At 37.2% G+C, this 12228-nt stretch overlaps 1 protein-coding gene across 1 annotated transcript in view; it reads right to left on the bottom strand.

Moving 5' to 3' along the window:
* LRIG3 (leucine-rich repeats and immunoglobulin-like domains 3) overlaps positions 1-12228 on the bottom strand; it is a 55166-nt gene that overhangs the window by 12036 nt on the left and 30902 nt on the right. Inside the window, exons 5-12 of the mRNA XM_009880876.1 lie at positions 9094-9228; positions 8308-8451; positions 5916-6059; positions 5456-5599; positions 4892-5035; positions 3436-3516; positions 2741-2812; positions 2305-2376 (exon numbers count right to left, since the gene is read on the bottom strand). Coding sequence (XP_009879178.1) covers positions 2305-2376; positions 2741-2812; positions 3436-3516; positions 4892-5035; positions 5456-5599; positions 5916-6059; positions 8308-8451; positions 9094-9228 — 936 coding nt within the window. The remainder of the gene's footprint in view (positions 1-2304; positions 2377-2740; positions 2813-3435; positions 3517-4891; positions 5036-5455; positions 5600-5915; positions 6060-8307; positions 8452-9093; positions 9229-12228) is intronic.

Raw genomic sequence — 12228 nt, 5'->3', positions numbered from 1 at the left:
CAGCAGTAGGACCCGCAGAATGGGCAGGTAGGAGAACAGACCAGAAGGGAGGCTCTCTAGAAGCTAACAACAAAACCTTCTGAGAGAATTTCATTCCCTCATTTCCCTTACAGTCAGAATTTATCTTGGGGAAGGTATTTAAAAAGGGGAGCGGGGAGATAGTGTTGACATAAGTGCAGACAGAACTAATTATCAGCTTACCTGCCCTATGAGAATAGCTACATTCACAGAGGGGAAGAAAAAACAAGAAAGCAAAGGGATATTCTGTGAAGCATCTAGAATCAAGGGTTGAAGTAGGAATAGTTCTCAGTTTTGGCTGAAAACTTAGAATAACCCTTAAAAAACATTAAAAAAACCACAGTAATAAAATTCTTCTCTTCAAATCTTACCTGTTCTTGGAGGAAAAGCAAAAATAATTTATGGATCCAGGGAGAGAAACAGCTTTAAAGATAAATGAAGAAATACCAATTCTTGATTTTTTTTTGTGAAGAAAAGGAAGTGTTTCTGTGCTCTTTTTTCACACTAACGCTGTATGGATAAAACCTAGGGATGCCAGCTCACCGGTTCACATTGAGATGAAACAGGTCATCTTTCACTGAAGTTCAAGGGGCATTCTTGTTATTCTTAGGAGGCAGAGAAACCACAGCATTTTTTACTACCCTGATGCAGTGGGTATCTGTCATATTATTTTCAGACTTACTCTCTAGGGGCCTCAGAATAAAATTACTAGATGGGAATTCATACTAAATAATCTTACTTCTGGGAAAGTACTTTCTACCATCTGTCTACATCTTCCTCAGACATAGTGGATGTCTATCAGGTGTTTCAAGAAAAGGACAGAAAAAGACCCTGACAAATCCTGAATAATTATTTCATTGAAGTATTCAGAGTCTGGGATCTTGTAGCATCTTAGGCCTCCTGGAGCAGTGTTACCCTGTCATTCCATCACATGTCCATCACTCTTCGAATCACCTGTACCAATCCCTAATTGTAAACACTGTGCTCCCACTGCTTCTCTTGTGCCAAATCTAGCAATTGCCCTGCAGCTGGCTGAGTGAATTCAGCAAACTAATCAAGCAATACAACTAGATCCAACTCAAGGAAGAGCAAAGGCAGAAAACTCCTGGCTATGGGTCGAAGCATGGCTGCTGCTTTCTAGAGCACCTGCAGTGACACCAGGATATGGGTAACATCAAACTGAACTTAGACTGAACCAAATACTGTCTAGATACAAGAAAGAAATGTTTTACAGTGTGAACAATCATACACTGGAACAACCTCCCCAGGGATGTGGTGGAGCCCTCATCACTGAAGGTTTTCAAGACACGACTGGACTAGATAATCTCATCTAGGCTACCTTTTCCATTAAAGGTTGGACTAGATGACCTTCAGAGGTCTCAACCTGAGCTGTTCTATGATTCTATGAAATACGCAAGGCTCCTCATTACTTTCTCTATGGCACCCAATATCGAGTAATACCACAAGATTAAGTAGAATGCCAGCTGCTAGGGTGACACTTGATCACAAGGGAGAACACAAATGAAAAGCTCCAGGCAAGCTCCAGTTTCTACTCGTAACAAGAGCAGCATCTTTTTATTATTCTTTAGTTTGTTGTCAGATTATCCACAGAGCAGCTCAGGAGAACAGATATGACTAGAGAAGGCTGATATGAATAGATGAGACAGAAGATATATGCAAGAGGAAGAATTAGCTGTGCTCAAAACACAGGGAACAGTGACAATATTTTTCTGCATTGACCAACAGAAAAAGACGATGAGAGGAGGAAAAAAAACAAACCCCCAAACTCACTAGAAGAACACATTCTTCCCCGTGACCGCTTCATGACTTCTCTGAAGATCTGCCCCTTTGCTACTACAGGATAGTAGCCGGGTAGGACAGGACCCAATTACAAGCACTGACAAGCAGGTCTTTACAAAAGAATTACAGCACTGCATTTCACTGGTCCAGTAAGCTTTGGCTCAGTGATAGCACTGCTGATCTTATATAGCACATTACATCAAAGTCTCCCTTATCTAATACCTATTAGAGATCAGCCAATTTAAAATAAGGACTCTAGACACCAAATGTAGCAGAAAATGAACACCTCCTATCCTACACTATCTCACTGAAATACAGCGATCACATAAAAGAATAAAAAAACCAAACCACTGACATACCCTTTTTATATGACTTCAGAGAGATTACCATGGGAGTTTATCACTGCATCAGGCAACATCTTACAAGGCTTTTATTTATATGGATAGATATATTTAATAGAGGTTATGTCTTTAGATAGAAACTTACAATTCCTTGAGTTTCTTCATTTGTGAAAATGCATTTCCTTGAACTGACATAATTGCGTTGTTACTTAGATCTCTAGGGGAAAAAAAAGAAAAATAACATTAGAGGAGGAAAGAATAATTTATTAAATTGAACGTATTTAAGACTCAAAGAATAGCTTGCTACATTAGTGATATACAAAGGATTCCCCAGCTCAAAAACTAAAGAGATGGGATTAAGGAGTTTTATAGCGTGCTTAATACATAATGCTTTCTGCATTAATTCCAAAATTCATATTCAGCATAACTCCAAAATAAAAGAACCTGCTCAAGATCACAGTAGCAACCAGTATATTTCATTCAAAAATATAAGTAAAGCTTGTTAGTCCTACTTTTATTTCAATTAGTAGCAAAATTCATTTTTTCTAGTGTTGGGTTAAATGTGAATTTCTACTACTTACAGGTGTTCCAGTGCATCCAAACCAGAAAATGCTTTCTTTGTAATGGATCTAATCCTGTTTCCTTGGAGTATCCTGAAAAATGTAAGTACATGATGCAAAAGAGATGCAATAAAATAGAAGCATTTTTTGAGCTGAACAATTGCGTTTTTGGCATTTATTTCTAAACTGTGACTAATATTCACCACTCAACCTTCTGCAATGCAGCAAAACGTCTCACCTCTAAAAGACAGTGATTTATTCCCCTTGAGTAAGCATCTAGATTTTACAATTATTTTAGATGTTTAATGTGTACAGTAATATGGATTATTCTAAATGTATACACATAAGCATCTTTTTATTTCATAGATGTGCATTTGAAAATTTCAAAGACTTATCAAAGACTATCCGCTATCACTATGCCCCTGTCATATGCACTTATTACTTCCTATTAGGAGAAACCCTCATTCTTTGAGAAATGTTTCCATAAATATAAAAAATTTCAAGATTAGTTAGACCTGAAAAATCTGGAATTTCTTTTATAGAAAAGGAACATTTCATAGAGAACAAAATGGTAAGAGAGGGAAAAAAAAAAAAAATCATTTCAGCTATGGAAAATATAACATCATTAAGTGTTGGGCTTGTCCCCTGAAACACATATAATCGAAGATAATTTTTTTTAAGGAATGACGAGATACAACTTTTGTAGTAATACTCACAGCTTCTTAAGTTTATCTAGGCCAGAGAAGGCACCATTCATATCTTCAATAGTCCATGATATTTCATTGTTTTTCAGATCCCTGTTTAAGGGAGGGGAGGAGAAATCAAACCGTGTGAGCTATTAAAAAGAACAAGTTACATACTTCTTCAACAGCATGTATTATTTAAAACTTTCTAAAAAAGCTTTCTGGTAGGTTGTTTTTTGTTGGTTTAGGGGTTTTTTTTGTTTGTTTTTTGTATGATAAGCTTTTCCTGATTAGCCATTTCACTTCAATTTTTACTGAGAGACTTTGAAGACTGTTAGTACTTTTTCCACTGATGATTAAAAAGATCACAAACCTAACAATTTTAAGAATAATTAGAAAACAAACCCACATTCCCCTACAACGGTATTCAGACACAGGACTATCATAAAAGAAAGAGCGTCCTAAGAAGGGAAGGAATCAACTGTTACCCCTTCAAAACAAAATACACTCATGCCTGTTTAAGTTCATAATATTAACACAGAGAGAACACACAGAGATGTATAAGTGAATCATTTTTTCATCCTACAACATCCACAACAATACCTTAATTATCTGTGAAGCATAAAGAGATTAGAGATTTGAGGAAAAAAAATGGTGTGTCAGCAAAGAATCAACAGGCTAGGGCTAGAGGAGGAAAAAAAAAAAAATCTAGAAGTCTAACACTTAATTCCTAGACACCTCACAAGCCTCTGAATTCCTCTCTTTATGATACGTTTCTGTATAGTTAAAAACCATACCATACACCCCTCTGAACTGCATCTTTGCTAGATGCCCAAAGTGTGAGTATGTGAGCAAACCCCTGAAAGTAAAATGTTAACACCCTTTTCAAAGCCTAGAGGAAAAGGTAACCATTTCATTCATCTGGCTAACAGATGGGTCAATGGTATGCAACTGGAAGATTTTAATGAAGCGGAATATATTTCAATTAGTTTACTTCTTTTTTCCCCTTCCATTAAGAGATGCTATTTCAAAAAATGCTCAAATGCTTAAAGCAATTGCTCAGTCACGACAATCATCAGCATCCATAGTAATACACAGGTTTGAGTTTTGTCATCTTATTTCTGCCATGAGGGAAAATGTTGATTCAGTTAAGACACAAGCGATGATCTAGATCCCTAAAGCTGTAGGTAGCAGTGCTGCTTGCTGCCTTTGAATGGAGACATGCCTTTCCCATAATAATGCTACTGAAAGTTCATATCGTAATTACCACCGTCCACTATGCACAGCCTTAACAAAAGAGGAAGTCCTTCCCCTCCCAACTATTCTGAAAAAAAAAAAAAAAAAAATCCTACTGCAAGAAAAACATATGCAGATCTGGGAAATTTAACAAAAGGTTCTTGTATATTTCATAAGAAAGAAAAAATAATCTGTAAACATTGAGGGTTTTTCTGAAGGTTTTTGACCTTAAAAATTGAGTTTGTCAACTTACAAAGTCTGTAGACTGGAAAGTCCCCGGAAGGCACAATCAGCAATGTAATTTACTTTGTTGTTTCCAATGTACAGTCCAACTAGCACGCTTAAACCAACGAAGCTTGAATCATCTAACCTTGCTAAGTGATTGAACGTCAAATCTCTGCAAATTCAAGGAGAAAATATATTTTAATGTTTATGCTGCAGTGCATATTACCCAGTTCAACCCAGGTGAATTTTCAGGGGAGGAAATGTTTCTTCCCTTACAAATATCATAAAACCTACTACACTATTTTTGATCACACAGCTTGCGTATCGTTTCTGATAATTCACAAATTACTACAAAATTAATTTCTTTCATTTGAAAATGACTGTGTTACAGCTTTGGTACAACTGCCACAGTGAAATGAAGCAGTCACGGTTGGCTTCAACTTCTTTCAACAAAATACAACTGTCCCACATACAAAAAAGTTGTTGTCACCTTGGAAACTTTGTTATGAAAAATTCACAGATCAGTGGTAAGAAGTTCATGCCTTGGCATGTACCCGGCTTTCAAAACTGGAATAGAATAAAAGCTACTCACAGCTCACTGAGTTTTTGGCAAAATTCCCAGGCATCAGGACTGATCCTGCTGATGGCATTTTGGCTGAGATCGAGTTGCTGCAGCATCAGCAAGCCATAAAGCCAGCCTTTGGTTACCTCTGTTAAGTTGTTATGGTCCAGCTGCCTACAAACACACACAAACAGATAAAAGACATAAGGTTCAGAAACTCAGTGGCGTGCGTGCTTTGCCACGGCTCCACGTCTGACTTCATGATACTGGTCAGACAGCTGCAGCTTCTATTTACATTTCGTGTTCTATGCATGCATTCAGAATGTGCTGTGTTACACATTCAGCAATGACTGCTTGCTGCTTTTCAAACCATACTAGAACAACTTAATTCAAAAACATCTTTAAATTTTAACAAGCAATTCTATTCATTTTGCACAATTCTACTTAACGCGTTTTCAGCAGAATCTATCAGTGGAAAGTTGATACTTACAAGACTTCCATGTTGGTTAAACCCCAGAAAGCGCCATCCATGAGTCTAGTAACGCCGTTTCTCTGTAGTTTTAAGGATTTCAAAGCTGGAAGTCCTTGGAAAGTAAGCCCATCTATTTTTTTAATTTTGTTGCGATTCAGTTCCCTGCATTAATAAAATTTATCATTACAGCACACTAACTTTACCTGCATGACAGCAACCTTTCTTCCCTCTCTGGAAACAAACCTTATTTAAATGCTTTTCTTGCACATAGGACAGAGGCAAGATGTAATGAAAAACAAACATTTTACTGTAATACATTATGTTTAACCATGCTAACACTATTCTGCCTTTCTGATACTGAGGACAAGTACTTGGTAGTTCCTTGATTTTCAGATTTAAAGAATCTTTGTGGACTTAAAACGTCATGGTTAGTCCTGTTTGCAAATTCAGAAGTGAAAGTAAGTTCCTAGTGTTTAGCCAGCAGTAGAGCCGTTAAGGTTAGCATGCAATTGCAATCAATAATCAGTCAGAAAGAAAAAGTTAGAATTTTTACTTGTGCTAGCTGGGCAAAACTAAATATCCTGGCTAATCTCTCTCTTTCTTAATTTGGAGTCAAGCATTCATTATACATTCCTCCCTCATTCTCCGCAACTAGTTATGAATAGGTCCTTCCCCCCTTCTCAAGGGGTCTTGGCACTCACCCTTCTGCCACTACACACACCCTGTGTAGGTCAGAAGCTGGGACCCATGCGTATCCTGGGAGTTATAAGGCATAACTACCTGGAGGGCAAGCTGCAGTGACAGTAGTATTCAGTATTTTCTATTTTCCTGCTCTCCTGAACACTTTCTTGACTTTGGTCCTTTTTAACACCAAACCCTGCACCAATCCCAAGCAGCTTTCCAACTTTCTGAGCTACGTAAAAAGGGAAATCTAGCCTCACAGAGGCACAAAGAATTACGTTAACTGTTTTTATAACAGTGAATTTTGAACTAGCTATCATTTGCTAAATTAACAGTTATATTTATTAGTAACAATGAATATATAGCATAAAGAGACAGGATTAGACAATACTAAGAAAAGGCCTTCATACAACAATGGGTGATCATCTGCCCCTTCAAGAAGATCTATCAACCTGCATCCTACCAAAACAAGAAGAATCCTGTCCTACCAAAACTTACTTCCCGATGGGAAGTAAAGGCCTAAATAATTCTCTCTCCATAGTTACAAAACAATTTTTCAGAGTCTCAGTCTTGCAAGAATTCTGCTTTCCTCTCTGGTAGCCTGATATGAACCCTGCCTGATAACAGATACCCAACAGAGAACACTACTCCTCCTGTGTTTATGTGTGCATAAGCAGTGAAGAATACTCAGTAAGAACAGCCTTCGGTTCTTCCCCATTCCTCCTCTGAACAAAATAACACAAATTTTTGACCTTCATTGCCGATTAGCCACCTAACACAACTAGGTCAGCCTCCTGATTAAATTGTGAACAAGTGGAACTTTTTTAAGCGAGAAAATCACCAAATTCCAAAGTTTCAGTTGAATCGGAAGATCCGAAAGTCTACTAAGATTGCTAACAAATCTTGAGCTTTGCAGGACTGTTCTCATACTCTTTTACTGAGGCTAGAGTCAAACTCTTCCTGCTTTTCTATACAGAGAAGACACAGTCACCGTTTCCAGATGTGTCAAGCATCCTAATACTTCACTGTTCTTATGACCTTTCACTTTCAAGGTTAACCTAAAAGAGTTGATCATTCTTAACTCTTGACTATCTAATATGGAAAATAATTATTCAGGACTTGACAAAGTGCAGTCCCAGCCCATCCCCTTGTCAACTTCCTGCACTCTAAGGTTGTTTTGTGGTTTGTTTTTTTTTTTAAAAAAAAAAAAAAATCCCCAGCCTCTTCCATATTAAATAACTTTATTATTTATTAGATAAAACATTTATAGATAGCATTGTATCAGTGAGGCTGATGTGGAGGTCTATTTACTCATATTTACTCAAGCATATTCCTTATTGTTATACCTTCTGAAAGCAAATTGATTCCCTTCATTTCACCGTGAAAGCACAATACAAGTAAGAGACCGTTGTAGTGAACTACATAAGTTTACTTCACTTAGTATTTTTCCAATGCTTTCTTACAGGAATACTGCTATTACCCCTTCTCCAGCCTTTTCTTTTTTTTCTTTTAATAGGCAAACATGATTTTAAACACAAAGACTATTCACATCTCACCAATATATAAGACTAGTTTTGTTCAGTACAAAACTGCTGTTAGTAAGGGTTGTAGTAATATGTTTTCTGTGTCTGTCTCACTCTGCCTCTGGTTAAATTAAAGGTTAAAGTTCAAGCACTGGCAGTGCTTTGGAAAACCTGAAAACAATTAGTCAATTGTAGGTTGCACTTACAGGTGCTGCAGATGGGAGAGTTTAAACATCTTTTGAGGGATTGCTGAAATTTTGTTCCTGTTCAGTTTCAATACTTGAAGTGTGGTAGACAAATTGTCAAAGGTACCAGGCTCCATGGAGGTTATTCGGTTACTGTTAATGTACCTGTTGAAACAATGTCTAGAAGGTTAAATTTACAGTTATTTAATAAATTCTTAATACCAAGTAGTGAAACACAAAGCTCTTGTGCTGCCTACTCCTTGATAAATGGAATTTCATTTATCATATTAATTAGAGTTCTCGACAGCTCAGTCTATGGTCAAATAGTATTTCACCACCAACATTTTGCTCTGCTCTGCAGGACTGTATTATAGGCAAAAGATGGTATGTTGCAATCCCATTACTTCATTCTGACTCGGTATAGCTCTGGCATTGCAGTATTACTGAGTAAGAATTAAGGTAGATTCCAAAAAGTCCGCCAAACCCCGGGTAACTCAAGACTAGCCCAACCATGGGGAACTTAAGTTAACTGTGTTACATAATTATTTCTCTCAAAAGACACATCTATTTGTTTCATCTCAAGATTATGACCTTCACTTTTTATGAACTAATCTCACTGCAACAACTCATGTATTCAAATTAGCAGCTTATGTTAAAACTCAACAGGTGAGAGTAGGAATAAATACTTAGTGTGTGTCTAACTGAAAGAAGATTTAGTACCTTAACAAACAGCTGCCAATCTAAGTTTTCCAACAAGTTTTTTGAAAATAACCTGAAAGAAAAAAAGTAATACTAAGTTTTACTTACAGATACTTGAGCTGTAACGATGGAAATGACGATACTTTTAGCTCTGATATGTTGTTGTTGCTCAAGTCCAAAGTTTCTAGACTCTGAAATGGCTTCAGATGTTCCGACAAGATGTTGGCAATCTTGTTACTAGTCCTGAAATTTAAGGACAGTAGTCAAAAGACTGTCATTTCCAGAATAAACACTCGTTAACTACACATGACTGACAAAAGTTAGTTCTTAATTCCCACGCTTGAAAATAATTTCTAGTTAAAGAAAACCAATAAAGTATGTTCTCTAGACATAACATTAATTTCTTGCCATCCCAAATCACAAATTGGAATGCTTTAAATAAACGTGTTCATCAAAATTTCTTAAAAACTATTCTTAGCAAACAAGCTGTTAAAAAAAATGCATTTTAATCCAATTACTGCAATTCATGGCTTTTAAAACAAGATGTAAAACTATGATCATCTATTTCTGAACAGTAGAAATATCTGGTATTCGCATCGAACAGTATGTCACAGTATTGTAATGAAATGAGATTAAAGTTGTTTTCTATTTTAACCAAATTAACATCATAGTAGCTAGACATTGTGTTTTGGTTTTTTGAAAACTACAGCATGAAAATAGGACTGAATTTCGAGAAAAACAGAGCTAGATTAGAAGAGCTAGATGACATTGTGCTCCCTCAGAAAGACGTTCTCTAATTTTGCAATTACATTTAGTATTTCATCCTCTAGATTTTTCTAGTGAGTTAGCAAAGAATGAAATTTCTGCCTATTGCAGTTCATTGCAGAGGTTCTGGACTTCACATCTGGTCAAGCTGCAGCTAAGCATCACACCCAATTTCACAACAGAAACTGTGCAACTGTTTAAAGACACGGGTATCCTAGGCTACTGTAAGGAAGCACCCCCTTCTTCCACTTCAAATGAAGTGTACTTTTTCTTCATGTTCATACTCAGCAATCTACCAGTTTTTCCATCGCAGTTGCATAATGTACAGAATCATACAAGCACATCAGCACCATTAATACGGTTATTTGTTTGGGGCTTATGGTAGGGAATAGAGGAAAACAGATCACGACCAATTAAATGAACGTAACCCAAAATGATCCTTGTTAACGTAGGAAGTTCAAGTCAGTTCTGGCCGTGGTACATTCTGTACCTAATACGATAAATGACCAAAATTTAGGAGCTTTCCCCAGCTCTAGGGAGACTGCAGGCAAAGGCAATTTCACTAAAACTATCAACAAGAATGTTGATTCTGGAAAGTGTTTGCCTTTATTGGAAATACTTTCTCTGGATCAAATAGCAAGCCACACATTTAGGATAGCATGGACAACCCTCACATATTCAAAGGGTGGGGGGGGATTACTGCTCAAGACAAAGAAGTCCTGACTCAAAAACTGAACCAGAAGTTAGATTAATGGGCCTTCTGACCACATGTGGGAATGGGTAAGTGATCTTGCAGCCCCTCCAACGCTGCGCTTGTATCGTGTTTCATTCCTCAGGCTGTCTGGTAGAGGTACACTGCATTTTTTTAGCTCTTAGCTGAAAGTATTTATAATAAATGGAAACAAATTACTTTAATAAAAAACAACAACAAACACCACCACCATGTGTCAGTCCCACTGGTCAAATAGACTGTGAGTTAGATAACAGGTCATAGAGCCTTGCCTTTATGCATTAGTTTGTTTATAAGGCAATTACTAACAAGGTATTAAAACTGCCAATTACTTGAGTGACGAATAAAATTTTCCTTGCAGTAAAAGTGTGCTCCAGCAGAAGCCAGCAATTTCCTGAACTGCACGCCTCCTAAATTGCAGTGTGAAAGTGTTCAGTTATAGAGACGGCTTGCACAGTGCTGTCTTTGTGTCAGCGTTGCTCCATAAAACAGAAATTCCTCACAACTGGCAGGATAATAGCCCCTGTATTACAAAGTTTAGTTGGACCTAATGGAACCGAATAACACTCTTATACAGCCTTCAGATTAGCACTTAAACTAACTGGCAAATTACCTGACACAAACCAGGTTACAATAAAAACAAACAAACAAAAAGCCGGCTTGTTTGTTTAAGGGAATGTTTTTCTTTTTTGGTGATGGTAAGGTCATATCATGGGGAGAAAGCAACTTCTTCTGTTCACCAAAACAGAGCTACACATCAAAGTCCTAGTCCATCTCACAACGAAAAATCAAACCAGCCCTCACTGCACCTTCCTGCTTACTCGTATTCATAGAAGCTACTCAAATGCAAAACATCGGAATGGTTCACTCCTTATTGCCCCAACCTCCAAGTTCAGTTTTCTCTTTAAAAAAAATTAAGTGCCATAATTCACTCTCAGGAGATTATCTAGCACTGAACATATCCAAATAGTTCTACTTTAAGGCCCAACTTTAGTTGAAATGAAAAAAATCAATTCTAATTAGATTTTTGATTCACAATCATCACTTAAGTAAATCAAATAAAAACAATGTATCGGCTTCCTCATAACTGCCAAATCACCATCAAAATTAGTCAAAGAGGACATGCGTGAACATGCAAGCCTAACTAATTGTCAAGGCAGAGCCAACCAGTACCTTCTATATCGGCACAATGGCGTAACAGTTTGTTCACAGGGGCAGAGGAACTAAAACCAAAAAAACAAAAAACAAAAAAAAAAAAACAAAAACCCACCCAAACAAAAAAAAAAAAACCACCAAGAAAACCAACTTTCCAGCGAAGTGCTGTTATTACCGTGCTCAGATAAAAGGAGCTGCACACACCACATTGGTTTCATTTCACAGCCCCTCAAGGGGAGATCAGAGCAACAGAGATCCCTGCAATAACAGAACCAGCACATCAACTGCTCACAGAAGCAGACCTGCGGCAATTTGATCACCGTTTCTTCATGTGCAAGGAACAGCAACATGATGTAGCTTCCTTACAACTTCTCCTGTTACTGCTAAAGCAGCAGGAGCACCAAGGAACACAGATAAAGCCACCAAAAATACCTGCATGAATTTGAACAGGTCTTTTGCAGTTTGAATGCCTACACCCTGACTTGCAGCAAAGAAAAACCAAACAAGAACCCAAGAATGCATGCAGACCGATTTAATTATTTTTACATAAGCCTGTGTGAATACCAGCTTAAGACAAAATATCATTTTTTTAT

This window comes from Charadrius vociferus, unplaced genomic scaffold (assembly GCF_000708025.1).
Source record: "Charadrius vociferus isolate BGI_N301 unplaced genomic scaffold, ASM70802v2 scaffold52, whole genome shotgun sequence".
Lineage (NCBI taxonomy): Eukaryota > Metazoa > Chordata > Aves > Charadriiformes > Charadriidae > Charadrius > Charadrius vociferus.
This window is presented reverse-complemented; position numbering and strand designations above follow the sequence as displayed.